The sequence below is a fragment of the Mustela putorius genome, unplaced genomic scaffold, assembly GCF_011764305.1.
Source record: "Mustela putorius furo isolate JIRA1106 unplaced genomic scaffold, ASM1176430v1.1 tig00000788_pilon_pilon_pilon, whole genome shotgun sequence".
NCBI lineage: Eukaryota > Metazoa > Chordata > Mammalia > Carnivora > Mustelidae > Mustela > Mustela putorius.
The window spans coordinates 3,946,685-3,969,839 of record NW_025421481.1 but is presented as its reverse complement, the minus strand read 5'-3'; the positions used below and the strand labels follow the sequence as shown (position 1 = coordinate 3,969,839).

Sequence of the window (23,155 nt, the reverse complement as noted above, 5' to 3'; positions counted from 1 at the left end):
TAGTCTGCGAGGAAGGTATGAATGTCTTTTGAATAAATATCCTCAGAACAAATGCCAACTGAGCTGGTTCAGTTCAAAGTCTGCACAATAGCTTGACTCAATTACATGCTTTCATCAGCCAAATCAATATACTACACCCACTTAAATCAATGGATACATCATCCAAACAGAAAATTTATAAGGAACCATTAGCCTTAAATGACACATTAGGCCAGATGGACTTAATTGATATAAAGAACACTCCATCCAAAAGCAGCAGAATATCCATGCTTCTCAAGTGTACATGAATAGTTCACATAGCAGGGCATAAAAATAATCTCAATAAATTCAAGAAGACTGAAATCTTATCAAGCATCATCTCCACTCACAATAGTATGAAAGTAGAATCACTTACAAAAATTACTGGAAAAACTATAAAAATGTAGAGATTAACAACATGCTACTGAACAACCCAGACACAAAAGAAAACAGAAATATGACACACCAAAATCTATAGGATGTAGCAAAAGCAATTCGAAGAGGGATGATCATAGCAATACAGGCCTACCACAAGAAAAAAACGTAACAAAAATCTCAAATAAACCATCTACCTTCTCACCTAAAAGAACTAAAAAAAAAAAAGCAGAAGTGAAACTCAAAGTCAGTAGAAGGAAGGAAATATTAAAGATCAGAATGGAACTAAAACTGGAACTAACTGACAATAGAAAAGATCAATGAAATTAAGAGCTGGTTCTCTGAAAAGATAAGTAATTTACAAGACTTGAGCTAGACTACCAAAGAGACTGGGCTCTAACAGAATCAGAAAGGGAAGACGAAAAGTTTCAACTGACATCACAAAAATAGAAAGGATAATAAGACACTACTATGAAAAATTACCAAAAAATTGGACAACCTAGAAGAAATGAATAAATTCCCAGAAATATGCAATCTTCCAAGACTGAAGAAATAGAAAATCTAAATAAACCAATTACTAGAAAGAAGACTGAATCAGTAATCAAAACTTCCCAACAAATTCCAGGACTAGACAGCTTTACTCATGGTTACTTCTACCAAACATCCAAAGATTTAACACCTATCCTTCTCAAACTCTTTAAAAAAAAAGAAAGAAAGAAAGAAAGAAACTCTTAAAAAAAAAATCTGAAGAATGCTTCCAAACTTATTTTAGGAGGCTGGCATTACCCTAATATCAAAAGCAAACAAGGACACCACACACACATGCAGACATACATACATTACAGGCTAACATGCCCTGATGAAAACAGATGCAAAGATCGTCAACAAAATATTAATACACTGAATTCAATAATACATCAAAAGGATCATGATCAGGGATCATGATGACCAGGGATGCAAGAATGGTTTAAGATCCACAAATAAATCAACGTGATAGGCCACACTAACAAAATGAAGGACAAAAATCATACAATCATCTCAATAAATGCATAAAAAGCATGTGGCAAAAATTAACAACCACTTATGATAAAAACTATGAACAAAGTAGGTACAGATGGAACACATGTCACCATAATAAGGGCGATATATAACAAATCCACAGCTAACTTCAGTCAATACTGAAAACCTGAAAGCTCTTCCTCTAAAATTAGGAACAAGACAAGGATACCCACTATCCTCACTTTTATTCAACATAGTATTGAAAGTCTAGCCACAACAATTAGGCCAGAAAAAAAAAATAGAAGGCATCAAACTGTAAAGAAACTGATGAGCACTAGGTGTTATATGTCAGGAGCCAGTACAGGAGGCCTACTATAAGAGCTGTAAGGGACTCAATATGATTGGCTGCTCATTTAGGTCCACTCAAGCGGGAGGTGCATGAGCACTGCATTCTGATTGGTTAACACTGCCTGCATAAAAACCCAAGCGCCCGGGGTTAGAGGAGAAGGAAGAAAAAAGTGATTAATAAAAAAGGTTCGCCACTACGTGAGTCTCCAAGTCGTTCTTGCTGGCGAGAGCGACAGTAATACTTAACTAATGAATCACTGAACACTACATCAAAAACTAATTATGTACTATAGAGTGGCTACCTGAACATAGTAATAAAAAAAAGGTCACTATTTGCAGATAATATGATACTATACATAGAAAACTCAAACAATAGCACCAAAAAAACCTGTTAGAACTAATAAATGAATTCAGTAAAGTAGTAGGATACAAAATCAACATATGGCAATTTGTGGTGTTTCTGTAATCTAATAATAAATTATCAGAAAGAGAAACTAGGAAAACAATCCTATTCAAAACTTTATCAAAAAGAATAAAATATCTAGAAATAACTTTAAAGAAGTGAAACTTTTAAGGAGGTGAAAGACCTGTATACTGAAAACTGTAAGATACTGATAAAAAAAAATTGAAGAAGACACAAATAAATGGAAAGATATCCCATGCTCATGGATTGGAAGAACTAATATTATTAAAATGTCCATACTACCCAAAGCATTCTACAGATTCAATCCAATCCCTAACAAAATTCCAATGGCCTTTGAGAAAAAATAATTCTAAAATTTGTATGGAACCAAACCCTAACAGCTAAAGCAATCTTGAGAAAGAACAAAACTAAAGATATCATGCTCCAATTTCAAACCATAGCACAAAGCTATAATAATAAAAACAGTATCACAGAGATTGAAGGGAGAGAACTGACAGCCCAGAACTAAACCCACACACATATATGGACAATCAATTTATGAGAGAGGAATGAAGACTATACAAAGGAGAAAAGATAGTCTCTTCAATAAATATGTTGAAAAAACTGGAAAACCACATGCAAAAGAATGAAACTAGGCCACTAGGTTTTACCACAAAAAATTAACTCAAAGTGGCTTGAAGACTTGAATGTAAAACCTGAAACCATAAAATTCTCTGAAGGAAACATGCAATAAGTTACTTGATATTGGTCTTAGTGATATTTTTATGGATCTGACTCCAAAAATAAGGAAAACAAAAGTAAAAATAAATAAATGGGATTACATCAAACTAAAAATCTCCTGGACAGCAAAAGAAATTATCATCAAAATGAAAAGGCAACCAACTGAATGGGAGAAGATTTTTGCAAATCATATATCCGACAAGAGATTAATACCTAAAATTCATAAAACCCAACAGCAAAATAACAAATAACCTGATTAAAAAATGGGTAAAGGATCTGAATAGACAGTTTCACAAAAAAGACATACCAATTGGTATACCACCAATTGGCCCTATTCATGGACCAATAGGTACATGAAAAGATCTTCAACATCACTAATTATCAGAGAAATGCAAATCAAAACCACAATGAGTTACCACCTCCCACTGGATAGAATGAGTATTACTGAAAGAAAAGAAATAACAAGTGTTAGTTAGGATGTGGAGCAAAGGTAACCCTGATATACTCTTGGTGGGAATACAACTTGGTATAGCCACTGTGGAAAACAGTATGAAGATTCCTTAAAAAAATGGCCACGGTCGCCAAATTGTGGAAAGAACCAAGATGTCCTTCAACAGACAAATGGATAAGGAAGATGTGGTCCATATACACTATGGAGTACTATGCCTCCATCAGAAAGGACGAATACCCAACTTTTGTAGCAACATGGACGGGACTGGAAGAGATTATGCTGAGTGAAATAAGTCATAGGCCAGCTATGGGGAAGAGATTCCTTAGGTACAGAGGAAGGTCTATCAGAACAATGTCAGACCTGTCCACAGAAACCTGGCAAGCCAGAAAGGGCTGGCAAGACATATTCAGGACACTAAATGAGAAGAACATGCAGCCAAGAATACTTTATCCAGCAAGGCTGACATTCAAAATGGATGGTAAGATAAAGAGCTTCCAAGACTGGCAAGGTTTAAAAGAGTATGTGACCACCAAGCCGGCATTACAAGAAATATTAAGGGAGGGTTCTGTTAAAGAAGAAAGAACCCAAGAGTGACACAGAACAGAAATTTACAGAGACCATCTATAGAAACAAGTACTTTACAGGCAACATGATGTCAAAACGTATCTTTCAATAATTACTCTTAATGTGAACAGCCTAAATGCTCCCATAAAATGACACAGGGTTGCAGAATGGATAAAACGAAAGGACTCGTCCATATGCCATCTACAAGAGACCCATTTGGAACTCTAAAGATACATCCAGACTGAAAGTGAAAGGATGAGAAGCATCTCTCATGCCAATGGACCTCAAAAGAAAGCTGGGGTAGTGAGTCTCATATCAGATAAATTAGATTTTAAACTAAAGACTGTAGTTAGAGATAAATAAGGACACTACATCATTCGTAAAGGGTCTATCCAACAAGAAGATCTAACAACTGTAAATACTTATGCCCCCAAAACGGGAGCAGTTAACTACATAAGACAACTGTTAATCAAGATAAAGAGTCATATTGATATGAATACATTAATAGTAGGGGATCTTAACATGCCACTCTCAGTATTAGATTACCCAAACAGAAAATCAGAAGCAAGAGCACTGAATGACACATTGGACCAGATGGACCTCATAGATATACATACAGAACATTCCACCCTAAAACGACAGAATACTCATTCTTCTTGAGCACACGTGGAACTTTTTCCAGAATAGACTACACACTTGGTCACAAATCGGGGCTCAACCAATACCGAAAGATTGAGATGATTCCCTGCATATTCTCAGACCACAATGTTTTTTTTTTTTAATTAATTAATTTATTTTCAGAAAAACAGTATTCATTATTTTTTCACCACACCCAGTGCTCCATGCAATCGGTGCCCTCTATAATACCCACCACCTGGTACCCCAACCTCCCACCCCCCGCCACTTCAAACCCTCAGATTGTTTTTCAGAGTCCATAGTCTCTCGTGATTCACCTCCCCTTCCAATTTACCCCAACTCCCTTCTCTCTAACACCCCTTGTCCTCCATGGTATTTGTTATGCTCCACAAATAAGTGAAACCATATGATAATTGACTCTCTCTGCTTGACTTTATTTCATTCAGCATAATCTCTTCCAGTCCCGTCCATGTTGCTACAAAAATTGGGTATTCATCCTTTCTGATGGAGGCATAATACTCCATAGTGTATATGGACCACATCTTCCTTATCTATTCATCCACTGAAGGGCATCTTGCTTCTTTCCATAGTTTGGCGACTGTGGCCATTGCTGCTATAAACATTGGGGTACAGATGGCCCTTCTTTTCACGACATCTGTATCTTTGGGGTAAATACCCAGGAGTGTAATGGCAGGGTCATAGGGAAGTTCTATTTTTAATTTCTTGAGGAATCTCCACACTGTTCTCCAAAGAGGCTGCACCAACTTGCATTCCCACCAACAGTGGAAGAGGGTTCCCCTTTCTCCACATCCTCTCCAACACATGTTGTTTCCTGTTTTGTTAATTTTGGCCATTCTAACTGGTGTAAGGTGATATCTCAATGTGGTTTTAATTTGAATCTCCCTAAGGGCTAATGATGATGAACATTTTTTCATGTGTCTGATAGCCATTTGTATGTCTTGATTGGAGAAGTGTCTGTTCATATCTTCTTCCCATTTTTTGATATGTTTGCCTGTTTCGCGTGTGTTGAGTTTGAGGAGTTCATTATAGATCCTGGATATCAACCTTTTGTCTGTACTGTCATTTGCAAATATCTTCTCCCATTCCGTGGGTTGCCTCTTTGGTTTTTTGACTGTTTCCTTTGCTGTGCAGAAGCTTTTGATCTTGATGAAGTCCCAAAAGTTTATTTTCGCTTTTGTTTCCTTTGCCTTTGGAGACATATCTTGAAAGAAGTTGCTGTGGCTGATATCGAAGAGATTACTGCCTATGTTCTCCTCTAGGATTCCTGTCTCACGTTGAGGTCTTTTATCCATTTTGAGTTTATCTTTGTGTGCGGTGTAAGAGAATGGTGAAATAAAAGGTATCCAAATTGGTAATGAAGAAGTCAAACTCTCTCTCTTCACAGATGACATGATTCTTTATATGGAAAACCCAAAAGACTCCACCCCCAAACTACTAGAACTCATACAGCAATTCAGCAACGTGGCAGGACACAAAGTCAATGTGTAGAAATCAGTGGCTTTCTTATACACTAACTATGAAAATACAGAAAGGGAAATTAGAGAATAGATTCCATTTACTACAGCACCAAGAACCATAAGATATTGGGAATAAACCTAACCAAAGAGGTAAAGGATCTGTACTTGAGGAACTACAGAACACTCATGAAAGAAATTGAAGAAGCCCCCAAAAGATGGAAGACCATTCCATGCTCTTGGATCGGAAGAATAAACATTGTTAAAATGTCTATACCGCCTAGAGCAATCTATACTTTTAATGCCATTCCGATCAAAATTCCACTGGTATTCTTCAAAGAGCTGGAGCAAATAATCCTAAAATTTGTATGGAATCAGAAGAGACCCCGAATCGCTAAGGAATTGTTGAAAAACAAAAATAAAGCTGGGGGCATCACGTTACCTGATTTCAAGCTTTATTACAAAGCTGTGATCACCAAGACAGCATGGTACTGGCATAAAAACAGACACATAGACCAGTGGAACAGAGTAGAGAGCCCAGATATGGATCCTCAACTCTATGGTCAATTAATCTTTGACAAAACAGGAAAAAATATACAGTGGAAAAAAGACAGTCTCTTCAATAAATGGTGCTGGGAAAACTGGACAGCTATATGTAGAAGACTGAAAGACCACAATGTTTTGAAACTGGAACTCAACCTCAAGAAAAAGTATGCAAGGAATTCAAACACTTGGAAGCTAAAGACCACCCTGCTTAAGAATGTTTGGATCCACCAAGAAATCAAAGAACTTAAACAATTCATGGAAACCAATGAGAGTGAAGACACATCAGTACCAAAACTATGGGATACGCAAAGATGGTCCTAAGGGGAAAATAAATAGCCATCCAAGCCTCCCTCAAAAAAATAGAAAAATCCAGAATACACCAGGTTTCTTTACACACTGGAGAATCAACAACAAATTAAGCCAACCCTACAAACAGGAAGGGAAATAATCAATATTAGAGCAGAGATCTATGAAATAGAAACTAGAGATAGAGTAAAACACATCAATGAAACTAGAAGCTAGTTTTTTGAAAGACTCAATAACATTGACAAACCACTGGCCAAACTAATCCAAAAGAAAAGAGAGAACGCAAATTAATAAAATGAATAAAAAGGGAGAAATCATGACTAACACCAAGGAAATAGAAACAATCAACAGAAATTATTACCAACAGTTATATGCCAATAAGGTAAGCAACCTAGACGAAATGGATGTACTCCTATAAACTTCCAAAACTGAATCAGGAAGAAATTGACAACCTGAGTAGACCAATACCTAGTAACGAGACTGAAGAAATGATCAAAACCTCTTAAAAAACAAAAGCTGACGACCTGACAGATTCCCTGGAGAATTTTACCCAACATTCAAAGAAGAAATAATACCTATTATCCTGAAGCTGTTTCAAAAAGTAGAAACAGAAGGAAAACTGCCAGACTCGTTTTATGAAGCCAGCATTATCCAGATTCCCAAACCAGGCAAAGACCCCACCAAAAAGGAGAACTTCAGATCAATATCCCTGATGAATATGGATGTTAAGATTCTCTACAAGATCCTAGCTAACAGGATCCAACAGTACATTAAAAAGATTGTCCACCATGACCAGGTGGGGTTCATCCGTGGGATGCAAGGGTGGTTCAACATTCGCAAATCAATCAGTGTGATAGAACAAATCAATAAGAGAAGAGAGAAGAGCCACATGGTCCTCTCAATTGATGCAGAAAAAGCATTTGACAAGATACAGCATCCGTTCCTGACTAAAACGCTTCAAAGTATAGGGATAGAGGGAACATTCCTCAACTTCATAAAATTTACCATGAAAAACCCACAGCGATTATCATCCTCAATGGGAAAAAGCTGACAGCCTTCCCTTTGACATCAGGAACACGACAAGGATGTCCACTCTCACCACTGTTGTTCTAGAAGTCCTAGCAACATAATCAGACAACAAAAAGAAATAAAAGGTATTCAAATTGGCAATGAAGAAGTCAAACTTTCTCTTTTGGCAGATGACATGATACTCTATATGGAAAACCCAAAAGACTCCACCCCCAAAGTACTAAAACTCATACAGTACTTCAGTAATGTGGCAGGATATTAAATCAATGTACAGAAATCAGTTGTTTTCTTATACACTAACAATGAAAATACAAAAAGGGAAATTAGAGGATCAATTCCATTTATTATAGCACTAAGAGCCATAAGATACCTGGGAATAAACCTAACCAAAGAGGTAAAGGATCTGTACTTGAGGAACTACAGAACATTCATGAAAGAAACTGAAGAAGACATAAAAGATGCAAGAGCATTCCATGTTCATGGATTGGAAAGATAAACATTGTTAAAATGTCTATACTGCCTAGAGCAATCTATACTTTCAATGCCATCCTGATCAAAATTCCACCAGTATTTTTCAACGAGCTGGAACAAACATTCCTAAAATTTGTGTGGAACCCAAATTGTTAAGGAAATGTTGAAAAAGAAAAACAAAACTGGGGACATCACATTGCCTGATTCCAAGCTTTACTACAAAGCTGTGATCACCAAGACAGCATGATACTGGCACAAAAACAGACACATAGACCAGTGGAACAGAGTAGAGAGCCCAGATATGGATCCTCAACTCTATGGTCAAATAATCTTTGACAAAGCAGGGAAAAATATACAGTGGAAAAAAGACAGTCTCTTTAATAAATGGTGCTGGGGAAATTGGACAGCTATGTATAGAAGAATGAAACTTGATCATTCTCTTACACTATACACAAAGATAAACTCGAAATGTATAAAAGACCTCAACGTGAGGCAGTAATCTATCAAAATCATAGAGGAGAACATAGGCAGTAACCTCTTCGACATTGGCCACAGCAATTTCTTTCAAGACATGTCCCCAAAGGCAAAGAAAACAAAAGGTAAAATGAACTTTTAGGACTTCATCAAGATCAAAAGTTTCTGCACAGCGAAGGAAACAGTCAACAAAACAAAGAGGTAACCCACAGAATGGGAGAAGATATTCGCAAATGACACTAAAGACAAAGGACTGATATCCAAGATCTATAAAAAACTCCTTAAACTGAACACAAAACAGATAATCACGTCAAAAAATGGGCAGAAGACATGAACACTTTTCCAGAAGAAGACATACAAATGGCTAACAGACACAAGAAAAAATGTTTATCATCATTAGCCATCATGGAGAATCAAATCAAAACCACACTGAGATACCACCTTACAGTAGTAAGAATGTCCAAAACCAACAAGACAGCAAACAACACGTGTTGGAGAGGACATGTGCAGAAAGGGGAACCCTCTTACACTGTTGGGGAGAATGCAAGTTGATGCAGCCAATTTGGAACACAGTATGGAGATTTCTTAAGAGTTTTCCTTAAAAATAGAGTTAACCTATCACCCTGCAATTGTACTACTGGGTATTTACCCCAAAGATACAGATGTAGTGAAAAGAAGGGCCATCTGTATCCCAATGTTCATAGCAGCAATGTTGCTGCTTTCCAAACTGTGGAAAGAGCCGATGCCCTTCAACAGACAAATGGATAAAGATGATGTGGTCCATATATACAGTGGAGTATTATGCCTCCATCAGAAAGGATGAATACCCAACTTTTGTGTCAACATGGATAGAACTGGAGGAGATTATGCTGAGTGAAATAAGTCAAGCAGAGAGAGTCAAGTATAATGTGGTTTCACTTACTTGTGGATCATAAGGAATAACACAGAGGATACTGGGAGAGGGAGAGAAGAAGAAGTGAGTTGGGGGAAATCGGAGGGGGAGACAAACTATGAGAGACTGTGGACTCTGAGAAACGAACTGAGGGTTTGGGAGGGTAAAGGGGTGGGGGATTCGTTGAGCCTGGTGGTGGGTATGATGGAGGACATGTACTGCATGGAGCACTGGGTGAGGTGCATAAACAATGAATTTTGGAACACACAAAAAAATTAAATTAAAAAAAAAAACTAAGATATTCTAAAGCAGTATGGTGAGCAATTAATAGCTCAGGCTGACTAGAATATAGAATGAATAAAAGAGAATCTACTAGCCTATATATCCTAGAATAGTAAAAGTAGTAATTACTAGGTAATAATAGTAACTATAGTTCTGGGACATAAAAGTATACAACAACAAAAAAACAAAACAGGGTAAGGGAGAAACTTTTTTTCCTGTTAAAAAAATTAGGCATTGATTAAAAGAATTTACCTGTCCTATAGTTCTGGATATAAAACTAGAACAGATTAATCTTAAAGATTTCCATTTTTTTTTCCCTTAAACTCTTTAAAGTATGATGATGACAAAGATACTCTTTCTACATGTCTTTATTTCATTGGCATTGGAAACTAATTTTTACAAGCTAAACAGGAATAATTCTTGGTTATATAAGTACTACTGTTATTTTCAAAAAACTTGGGACTTTTAAAAAGAATTAAATAATCATTTAGTAACAAATTTTATTTGGTAACTATCAGGTCTTTTCTTCAGTTTCATAGACTTTCTAAAATTCAATGATAGTCATTTTTCTAGGAAAATAGCCAGGTATAAACTGTATTAGTTTAAAATTTTGTCTCTTAGCTTCCAAGGTTTTAAACACACAAGTCAATCAAAGAATGTATTTGTGACTAGTCTTTATTTTTATATTAATTTTAGTTTTGCTTTTTGCTCCATGCAGACAGATCTAGACTATTTCCGCTAACAGTTGTACAAGTCTGTCTTACAGCCTAAGGCTAATAAAATAAGAGTGTACTTTATACTTTAAAGGAAAAACAAAACAATGCTTACTGAAAGTTCTTGGCTAAAATTCTAAATAAAAGTATACCCTTCCCTCAGATGGCACATCTTCTCTTTCATCATCTCAGCCTTTTCTTCCAAAGTGAGGTTCCTTAGTTTTATGTAAACATGATTCCCCAAATCCACAATTCCTCTTTAAAGAGGCGGCTGATTTCACTTGTCGTATCTAGCTAAATGCTGAAACTGGTTTTCTAGTAGTCGTGGTGATAGATAATAGTGAGTCACCCCCACTCCAACCCTTGTGACCGATGGCATGTACTTATGAGGTAATAGGTCAGAATTCAGGCTCCAGGCTGTGGTTGAGGAGCGGGTTTTTCTGTAAGACAACGTTAACTGTTACTGGAATTCTACCCCAAAACTTGGCACCACCTTGCAACTGAATGTTTCTTAACATTTACAGACAATGATGGGTCCTCAAACTTGTTAAATGAAATATATTGAGGAAGTACTGGGGGTACTGGGGGTTCTCCCCCTTGGTAGTCATCCATGGACATCCCCCCATGGTGACCTAAATGAAGTCTTGATATATATGAAATTAGTCAGGCCAATAAGAGCAGGGGAAGGGAGTTCCAAGGAGAGAAAAAAATTCAAAGACGTAGTCTGCTACAGCTGCAGGAGACAGTAATGTATGGAAGAGTGCAAGAAATGAAAAAGAGTCTGGATCCTGATGATAGACACATCTATATGCAATTCTAAAATGTTAGAATATGTGTCAAAGTAACGGAGAGTCACAGAAAGTTCTGAAACAAGAATGAAGTAGGAATAGATCTACCAAAACTTTAGTGACAGACAGACTGAAAGAGAGTAAGGAAACCAATTAGGAGCTATTATAATAATTTAGGTAAGAAATGATGAGGGCTTGAACTAAATAGCAATGGGCATGGAGTCCTGCGGTCAGCTGTGACATATATGAAAAATGAAAAAAATCATAGTGACTGACAAGTAAGGGACAGGGAAGCAGATACAATCAAGGATGATTTTCAAGTTTGTGGTGTGGGTAGCTGACTTAAGTAAAAGATTATGAAGTAGGTTTAGTCTAGGCAGAGGATGAAATGAAGCCAGTTGTAAAGAGATTGGATATCCAACATATGCTGATGCTTACTGGACTGTTAGTTTTCCATTACATTTTCTCTAGAGAGAAAAATCATCATTTTAAAGGTCATTTTAGCTCTCTGTGATTATAGAAGGTCTACTGTGTATTTCCAGAAGCAAAAAAGAGGTCATGGTCAGTGTTAAATATATTTATGACATATATTCCAATGAATACCAAAATGGATTGGACCCATATGTTCAATTCACATTAAAATATATGTCACGATCCATCTGTTTTTAAAGTGTGTGTGTCAGAAACAATTTCCAGAACAAACGCCAAATATCCTGGAGATGCTTGAGTTCAAATTACCAATATGTGTCCCTGTACTTAAACTGTTTGCTACCTGGATATATACTAAATGTAGATACATGTTTGAAATCTGTCCTTACAGACTTTTAAAAAATTCTTAAATATTGTTTTTAAAAGATAAAATATAAGAAAAAGATCATTTTATGGTGTTTCACCTCCAAAATGCACACATTTTCTTGAAGGGCTGAGAGCCAAGAAAAATTTCAAAGTATATTGCTAGTATAGTACAAATGTCTGGATAACATAACTAAATATATCAGGATGAACTAAAGCCCCAAACTGGACTCTTTACATGTATCTAGATACTTGAAAAACAGACTAGCTCTGAATAATCCATTAATATATATTTTATCCAGAATGAGCTATGTATCCAAGTTTGCTTAGATGGAATAAATTATTGTCAAATTTCTGAGCCACGATTTGTCAGCATTTCTCAAAAAATAATTTTTTATAAAATTCACACAAACAGATATCTAGTTTCATAATAATTATTAATGTGGACCTAGAGTGGCTTTATCCTTTTTATTTCTCAATCTGGTTCAACTTAGATTATGGTAGAATAAGTTTCTGTATTACACTAAGGTCTTAAAAAATGAATGAATGAAAGAAAGAAAGAGAATGAAACAAAAGGAATGAAAGAAAGAAAGGAAATGAAGAAAAAAAAGAAAGAACAAGAGGAAGGGAGGGAGGGAAAGAGAACAGAAAAGAATAGAATAAAAAAGAAAAGAAAAAGGTGGCATGAAAGAAAACAAAAACTTCTTGTGGAAACTACTGTGTGCAGCTAAACTGTCATCAAATTCCATGTCTTCTAGATGTATAGATTCATCAACAATCTATTAAAAATGCTTCTACAATGTGCAATGGCTGGTTTTAGGAACATAGGATGGATTTTTCATTTTTGTAATATTAGCAGAGACAATATTTATGAAAGTGCTTTCCTCAACCATAAAACACTGTATGGTAGAAAAAAATAGAGCTTGGAGTATTTTTATTATAACTGATAAATTTAACATCTTGGCATAATATTAGAAGAATTACTTACTCAAGAAGATCTGGGTCTAGTCCTTCTGATATCATTTTGTTTCTTATTGCCATCACTGGAACACCCTAAGCAAAGGATATAAGATAATCAATTATTAAAAATGCCTTCTTCATAAAAATAGATAAATAGAACAATGAAGGAGAATTGAGAGCCCAGTTATAACCCAAACACAGATAGCAAACTAATGTTTGACAAGGGAGGCAAGGATGGAGAAAATAAAGTCTCTTCAATTAATGATGCTGGGAAATTGGATAGTCACATGTAAAAGGAGGAAACCTGATCCCTAACTTACACTGCTTACAAAAATTAACTCAAAATGGATTAGAGGCATAAATGTAAAACCTGAAACCATGAAACTCCTAGAAGAAAACATAGGAAAAAAGCTCTTTGATATGGGATTTGATAATAATCTTATGAAAATTACACCTAAGGCACAAGTAACAAAATATAAAACAAGTGAGACTATATCAAACTAAAAAGCTTCTGTTCAGCAAAAGAAACCACTGACAAAGTGAAAACAAATACGGAATGGGAAAAAATATTGACAAACTCAGGCAACTCGATAGCAAAAAACTTAAATTATGCAATTTAAAAATGGGCAAAGGACCTATAGATATATGAATGGCCAGTAGTTACATAAAAAGATGCTCAACAGCCCTAGTTAATAGAGAAATGCAAATTACAATGAGATATCACCTCATGCCTATTAAAATGGCCATCATTAAAAAGATAGAGCTAACAGATGCTGGCATGGATGTGAGCAAGGGAACCTTGTGCACTGTTGGTGGGATTGTAAACTGGTAAAGCCACTATGGAAAACAGTATGAGGATTGCTCAAAAAATTAAAACAGAACTACCATATGATCTAGCAATTCCAGTGCTGGTTAATATATTCAAAAGAAATGAATATACTAACTCAAGAAGATATCTGTAGGTCCATTTTTGTAGCAGCATTGTTTGTAATAGTCAAAACACGGAAACAACCTAAGTGTCCATTAATGGATGAATGGAGGAAGAAGTTGTGGTATATATACACACAATGGAATATTATTCAGCCATAAAAAAGAGACAATCTTACTATTTATGACAACATGGACAGACCTTGACGGCATTATGCTAAACACATAAAGACAAATACTTTATGATTTCATTCTACATGGGTTCCAAAAACAAAATAAAACCACCAAACTCATAGAAAAAGAGACCAGATTTGTGGTAAACAGAGGCAGGGATGGGGGTGCATGGGGGTAAGGAGAGAGAACTGTATAGAAGGTGGTCAAAAGGAGAAACTTCCATTTAAAAGATAAACAAGTAATAGGGATGTAATGTACAACATAATGACTACAGCTAACACTGCTGTATGATATACAGGAAACTTGTTTAGAGAGTAGATCCTAAGAATTCTCATCACAAGGGGAATTTTTTCTTTTCTTCTCACTATATCTTTATGAGATGATGGATGTTAATGAAACCAATTGTAATCATTTTACGATATAGGTAAATCAAATCATCATGCTGTATGCCTTAAACTTATACAGTGATATATTTCAATTATTTCTCAATAAAACAAAAAAATTAAATGAATAGAAGCTAAAATAAAAAGCCTCCTTTATAGCCTCTCCACATACCTGCTAAAACAAGACCTTTTAGATGGCTCATATTTAAAATAGCTCTTCTGATGTGGTATATATATATACAATGGAATACTATGCAGCCATCAAAAGAAATGAAATCTTGCCATTTGCGATGATGTGGATGGAACTAGAGGGTATTATGCTTAGCGAAATAAGTCAATCGGAGAAAGACAACTATCATATGATTCCCCTGATATGAGGAAGTCGAGAAGCAACATGGAAGGGTCAGGGATAGGAAAAGAATAAATGAAACAAGATGGGATCAGGAGGGAGACAAACCTTAAGAGACTCTTAATCTCACAAAACAAACTGAGGGTTGCTGGAGGGAGTGGGATAGGGAGAGGGAGGATGGGTTATGGACATTGGGGAGGGTATGTGCTATGGTGAGCGCTGTGATGTGGGTAAACCTGGCGATTCACAGACCTGTACCCTTGGGGCTAATAATACATTATATGTTAATTTAAAAAAAAAGTAAAAAAAAATAGCTCTTCTTTTGCTTTTATATTAGTATGTATGGAGTGCTTAAATAATCTAATAAGGTACACGTTTTAACTGACTTAATGGAATCAGTGCTATCTAATATCATACAAGGCCAAATTAAATCATTTAATCATTTGAGCCTATCCATTACTAATTCTGCTGTAAACAAGTCAGATATCACATTCTCACTTTTCTTATACCTCCAAAAAAAAAAAAGTTGATAACTCAAAACTATTAAAACCTTGGCTGGGATGTACAATAAATACTTAACAAGATGAGTAAATGTCTCTCCAAATAAAGATTTCAGAGCTTTCCATTTTCAAGCATAGCTATGTTAATGTTCTTTCATAACAAATGGTCCAATTCCATTTGGACACAAAGGTCAAATAAAATTCAAGAATTCTCCTGGGATTGTATTATACATCTTGTCTACCCCAATATAAACACTAAGTAATGACAATGCTAGTAGTTTACAAGTCACAAAAACATTGAGAACATGTGAATCTCAAAATTCAGGATAAGAACATCAAAACAATAAGAAAAGGACATGTCAGAAATAAATACATATTTACTTGAAAAGATGACTGATTTGATGATAACCAGTTACTGAAAGCTCACTTGTAAAGCTCTACGGGAAGAAGATGCAATCAAGTCTGCCAATTCCTGCTCTTCATATCATTCCAAAAGATGAGGAAACCACTAATATGTGTTAAATTTGAAAACCTGCAATACATCACTTTCAAAAGTGGAATTACTGTACTTTAAAAGTCTATATACATGGTTGGGACCATCTCTGTCATATCTCTTCATCCAATGTGGCAGAAGGGATAAGCTGAGCCTGAGCCCACATGGGAAAAAGCTCAATCACTGCTCCACTGGTGCTGCATACTCTTCCCCTCAGGTCTTCAATGTCATTAGCCACTGTGTGATATTCAATTTAGAAAGATGGACACTTACAGGCATCCTAAATGTTAGATGTGCTGTCTCTCTCTCTCCCTCAAAATAAAAAAGACTCAAAGTAATGTACACTTAAATGCATCCTAAATGTCCTAAATGTTAGATGAAAATAAATAGCACCACTGTAAAATTCTCTTCAAAGCCATACTCTTGAAAACAATACTGTTTCATGGTGTAAACTTCAAGAAACTCTAAAAAGTGAAATATGGTAGGTTTGGAAGACAAAAAAGGTGGAAGATAAAAACTTTTGTCAGCGTATGAAGTTTAAGGATAAAAAAAAAGGTTGTTACTTGCTTAGGGGCATCCGATATGAACAGACACTTATATTTGGAACCAAAAAGCATGAACTTAAAACTTGTACCACTTTAAAATATATTTCCTGGAACTAAGACTTGAGAAAAAGATTTTCCTCTTAAGTACAAAATGTACTTAATGATTACTTCATAATAAAATGCATTTAATTTTAATGGTAGAAGAGAAAGCTGACACTTGAAAGATAAGGTTGGGAATTTTACTTGATAATTAAAACTTAGCCATTACTTAACTATTTAGTATAACAAGGAAAGTTAGGACTGTAGAACATTTCATAAAACACTGAAGTGCAAGAAGAGATGTGAAAAAGAGCAGAGTTTTATGTTCTACATCTTTAAAAAGACCTCTCAGTTTCTGTTAACTATGGTCTAATGGTATAAGGTCTTTCTACAAACTCAACTACGTGATTTATTTATTATACTTTAGCATAATCCACAGGATATCATTGGAAAGGTCATACTAATAAGTTACAAAGCCGAGAAAACAGAAGGGAGGAGAAATGAAGTTGAAAAAAACATTTCCTAAAATATAGCAAAGAAAGTGTGTATGAGGTGGGAGTGAAGGGAAGCAGTGGGTAGGGAATGGGGAAAGGGAATTTGGTAGAATTAAACTCCCTATTTTAACACGAGTTTCATGGCTTGGTTATAAGAATACAAGAAACCTAAATATGCAAGCTCCATATTTTACTCTTAGTTTCTTGAAGCTATTTACAACACAAGAATACAGATATTACCAAAATTTGGTTATTTTTAAGTCATTTCTGTATATAGATACAGATAAAAGAAAATACAAATAACTTATCTTCCCTGAACAGAGACTTTAATATTATCACCACCCTAATACAAATCTCATAAAGCTTGATATAAAAATAATTTGGCCTGTGTTCCAAAGGATAGATTCCAAAGGGATTTGCTGCTATGATTCCAGTGATGTTGCTTAGAAAATTTGTTGTTTTGATATATTCTTCCTTAGGGGTTAAGGAACAGAGTCGGGTTTGTTAAACATCAAAAAGAAGTGTCCAGTTTCCGATTTCCAAGAGAAAAAGCTACTGGTGGTCTAAGTTGGACATGAGAGAACTCAAAACTGAAGTCTACTGAACTGTGGGATTATTCTTGGCAAGTGATAATGGTAGTTTGTCCAACATAAGTAATGAAGAAGAAAGAAGGCAGCCATAAGTTTGATGTTCCAAAAAATCACGTCTGTATTTGCGTCACTGGAGAAAGTGTGTAAAGAAGCCACACTAATGAAATTATGATGGCAACACTAACAGTTACTAGTTTCTTGTATCACAAAAACTGAAGGCTGCCAGTATTTACATTTATTATGTTAATGGAGGACAAGCTACTGAATTCTTTTACTGAATTCTTTCCTGAAGTTTTAGATTAGAAAGGGGGGGAAAAAAACCCATACTCAATCTAATAGAGATAAAGGACTTTTCTAAAGTAACAAAAAACACTCCTCATACTTTAGTTTCTCCTCTCAGTTTATACCTTGAATCACAACAACTGAGTTATGAAAGATGCAAAATATTGTTTTTTTCCTCTTACTTAGGGCAACAATTGAAAAAAAAATATATTGAGTTGACAGGTGAAGAGTACCTTTTTTATTTGCAAAGAGAGGGAATGAATAGGAGGTGAGGAGATGCCATAGGTTGGAAAAAAGGCAACCAGTCCTCTAATCAGGTTGTTTACCTGAATTTTAACTTAGTGAAACGGACTAAACCATTTCTTTGCTTTCTGATTGTCAACAGTGCTATCCTAAAAATATCTATACTGCCTTTTATGAAATATATTAAATAGAGTGCTATGATTAGAATAAAATCTTCAGGGGAAATATTCTATATAATAGATACTGAATGTTTACAGAGCAAATCCTACTACAAGAGCAAACATATGCTTAACGATCTCCTTCTGGAACTTTTCCATGATGGGGTACAAAATTAATTTAAGTAAGTCTCTTAATCACTGTAAAATGAATATGGATATCTAAAAAAAAGGGAAGCTTTATTCCTAATGACTTATATAGATTTAGAAAACGCTAGACTCTGATATTAACTCCAATACTGTTGCCATGAAGGGTCACTGATTTGAAGTTAAATATGCAGGGGAAAAAAAAAGAGGTTCACATATCTTGACTACTGCTATGTGGTACACATGGAGCAAACAGTAAATTCTTCCTTTTTCAATGATTATCTTAAGACATAAGTTTTACAGTCTTTCACTGAGTGCCCATCAGATATCTTTAAAGATGAAGGAACAAATCACTGTAAAATGGACAAAATGACACTGGTCATGACTAGGGACACCTCAGGAAACTGGAAAAGTACATGCATAAAAATAAATACATTAGCCAATACTCCATATTCCTTTTAGGAATGGGAACTAAAGTTAACTTAAATGTCAATCAATAAAAACCTTTAAAGAAATTATTTCAAAAGGTGAAGGATCTATTGTTACGAGTCAGTTCAAACTAGAGCCACATCAATTTCCCCATGTGATTGATCTTTCCCCTGGATATTCTTGCAACATGATAAATCTTAGGTGTAATGGTCATGGTGCATTGTGTGTATTCTCTACATTTTGTAGCTATTCAAGTATTTGTTGATTTAAGAGTAATTTGGTGCTGTGGAGGGTCCATTTATTTCCCTTCATTATAATGTACAAATAATACCTAAAATTTAAAGACTTGCTTTGATAGGCTAATTAATGCTACACCACCATTATGAATACTTCAGCTAAATTACAGCTTTGCTATACCACATTTTCACTCAAAGGATATTTGCTCTTTGAAATATGTATTCATTAAAATTTCCCAAATTTAACTATATTTCTACTTTCCAGGAATAAAAACTTAAAAACAATTTCTATTACAAATTATTTTGGAACTCACTACCAAAATTAAAAGTGTAATAAGTTCAGAGGGCTTTCTGTTGTTTTTGAAAATGTATTACTATATGTATCTATTCAAGGAGAATTAAAGAAGTATCTCCAAATATGGCAATAAAAGCTATAAAGAATAAAATTCTTAGTAATTATAAAGATGATTCTACTGATTGAAACCACAAAAGTTACTTTTGAGCTAATTTTCCAATAGTGATAATGTGTTTGAACTGGTGTCATGAGTCTTATTCAATGCCCTTAGCAATCCATAGGTACCCACTGAAAGATAGATACCTCCCCCCAAAAAAAGATAGATACCAGTATTAGCCATTCCACATGGCTACAGAACTACAAAGAATGGCTCTGAATCTGACAGCCGTGTGTCATCTGCACATGACCTAACCAACTAACTGAATAAAAGTCATTTGTAAACTTGGGCTAGGAAACCAAGAAGAAAAGTTGGGATGGTCTCTTATATTATGAAAAACTATGGTAAGATGTACATAAATCTGGAGATATTTTTTAAAATTGCAGTATTAAGGTGTAAATATATTCAAGTAGGGAAATAATTTTCATTGATATTTCTCAATAAAATTTAGTATTTTGAAATCTACTTCCTTTTAAAACATAGTTAGCTTTTACTTCTAAACTGTAAAACAATTCTTAGCAAAAAATTAACTTATAAATGAAATATTGTGTCTTACATCACTACGATCCATTCAAGAGAAAATATCTTCCACACCAGGACTGTCTACCCCATTGAGAATGTTTATGCTCTCAAATCCTTGTCAAATATGGTGCTAATGTTGATGGTCTCTGAAACTACTAAGATTCTTCTTTCTCTGCCACTTGAGATAAGTCCACTTCCTTACTACAGTTCATTTGCTTCTCTGGTCTTTTACTTTTTTTCCCATAGGTAAACCATAATCTTAGACAAATTTATAGTTAAGGTGAGAATCACAATATTTCTGAAAAGAGTAAATCTGAGTAAATAACTACTTAATTTATTCCACTATTATTTCCTCCTCACAACTTTGGAAAACTTTTTTGTGAGGTCCCTTATTTCTTGCAGAGTGGTTAGTAGCAAAGAAGATAAAAGGGCACTGAGAAATCAGAGTTGGGTGACTAAAAAATTATAGATGGGGGGGTGCCTGGGTGGCTCAGTCATTAAGCATCTGCCTTTGGCTCAGGGGAGGAACCCAGGGTCCTGGGATCGAGCCCGGGCATCAGCTGGAAGTCTGTTTCTCCCTCTCTCACTCACCCTGCTTGTGTTCCCTCTCTTGCTGTGTCTCTGTCTGTCAAATAAATAAAATTTTTGAAACATTTTAAAAAAGAGTAAAAGAAGTATACCACACATTTCAGCAGGTATAAAAATTATCATTGTTAGTATGTATCTCCAAAAGCTTCCTTAAGAAACTTAATAGTAAAGTACTATTCTTTTTGTCACAACTTTTACTAAAGAGTTACAGAGTTGTTTAAATGAATTAGAATGAAAGATATGAAGTCTAAAGTTAAAAATATTATTCTGCTAAATGCTCCTGTTTTTGTTGGTTCCCATTTTATATATCATTTAAGGGAGATTCCTATGAAATTTAAAACTACCTTAAGCTTATCCTCCAAACGTTCCCTCCTCTGTGTTTGCTTAACTCCTTTTCTTTCTTTTGTGGGGAGAGGCATACAGAAGTATGGTATTACAGTGAATTTAAGGCAGATGAAGTAAATTTTATTGGTACTCCAGAAAATAAACTGAAATAAAGAAGTAAATATTTTGGCTTAAAAGGATTGTTTCAGAGAGGCCATCCTATGTAAATTATTTTAGTTATGAAACCAAAGATAAGAAAATATGACATGGCGAGTAAATTTCTAAAGAAATATATTCTTCTCATATATACTTTTATACTTAGGAAAAACTGATTTGAAAAATTTATCATCCAAAATTATTACCTTATCAGTTATTTTTAAAAGGTTATTTGTATTCTCAAGTATCTTATATTCCATTTACTCCTTTTAAATTATTTTTAATTTTTAATTATCTGATATATTACTAAAAAAAAAAAATTCAAGTCTACAGCACCCAGATATCCTTCTATATAACTCTGAGACCGACTTCTGTGTATACCAGCTTGTTGGTATGTGACTATTCTTTAGATATGATTGAGGATTCTAAATGGTACTATAATTCACAGTTCAAAATGTATTTTTCCAGAGACTATAAATACCATAAATAGAAATAGGTATGGTTAAACAACTTGTTTCTGGAAACAAACTATCCAAATCAACATCTTCTTAGCAAATGACTGACACAAAAGAAAACTAGACTGTGGACTCTGAGAAATGAACTCAGGGTTACAGAAGGGAGAGGAGTGGGGGATGGCGTAACCACGTGATGGGTATTAAGGAAGTCATGTGTGGGAATGAACACTGGTGTTATATACAAGTAATGAATCATTGAACACTACCACAAAAATTTATGATATACTCTATGCTGGTTAACTGAACATAATAAAAAAATAAGTAAAATTAAAAAGAACACTACAATGAAAAATATGTGGTATCAGCAATAAAATATTCTAAGCTATATATTTATGGCAAAGTGGCATTAGCAAAGAATATATGGGGAATAGATAAAGTAGGTGCATAGAATATTACCAAATGGATACTGACAACCACCTAACTTAGCAGCACTTGCCTACTACATTTTTTTTCCTTTGGTACTCTAAGGAAAATGAGAAATCAAGAAAACAAATATTTCAGGGAAAGCAAGAAATTTAAAACCTGAACTTAGCAATATTATTGTTTACTGTTCCCTAACAAACATATATAAGTAAAAGAGCAAATAAACAAAAGGGCAAATACATCGTTTAAAATTAATATAGGGTCTCTGAACCCCCTAACTTTCCAGGCAACTTGGGGAAGGTTCAAAAGGGAGCCAAAATATTAAAAAATCCTAAGTGATTTTGAAATCTTTGAAAAAAAAAATTGGGTATTTTAACATAAATCTACAATTTTCTTGGGATAGTGAAACACTTTCCAGTAAAATCGGCATGATAATTTTTCAGACATGGTTTCCTTAGAGGCTAAGTTCACTGACTTTAGCAGAGAATAAGTAATTTTTTCCCCCCTTGGGCAACAAATACAACAAAGTTACCTATTTCTAGGTTTTCCATATACTCAGGCTATGGAAAAGCACAGATAATACAATTGGTGGCTAACTGACATAGTTTTCTGCCTTTGGAGAAATCTCTACCCAATTCTTTTTGCATTTGATGTAAGAATGAATATAGTTGAAGGAGGATAACTATGGTCTCTTGAGTTCCATTTACCTCAATTCAAAGTTATTATTCTGCTAAGCTTTGCTTTTTTCCCTTTTAGTTATAGTTAGTTTAGTCTGGCTGACCATTTAGTTGATGGGAAAGACAGAATATTTGCCTTTTGAACTGGCGAAGTTGGCTAAATAATGCAATTAATTAAATGGGCAAAAGTTCACTTGTATCTTTTCTTTATCCATCTTTATTCACATTCACATGTCTAGGAAATCGATCATTATACGTGCAGCTTTTATCTTCAATGCACAATGTGGAGTTAAAACACCACCGAAAGTT

At 34.8% G+C, this 23,155-nt stretch overlaps 1 protein-coding gene across 6 annotated transcripts in view; it reads right to left on the bottom strand.

Annotated features, from left to right (window-relative positions):
* Positions 1 to 23,155, bottom strand: part of WASHC3 (WASH complex subunit 3) — a 122,622-nt gene that overhangs the window by 77,367 nt on the left and 22,100 nt on the right. For 4 of the 6 annotated variants that reach the window (XR_198762.3, XM_004742984.3, XM_004742985.3 and 1 more), the window contains exon 6: positions 13,292 to 13,356. Coding sequence is in view for 5 of the 6 variants with exons in the window: in XM_004742984.3 (XP_004743041.1) it covers positions 13,292 to 13,356 (65 nt within the window). In the remaining variant the exon portion in view is untranslated. Of the gene's footprint in view, positions 1 to 10,856; positions 11,164 to 13,291; positions 13,357 to 23,155 lie in introns of those variants that run through there. The other 2 variants (XM_013051523.2, XM_013051522.2) reach the window with 2 other exon arrangements.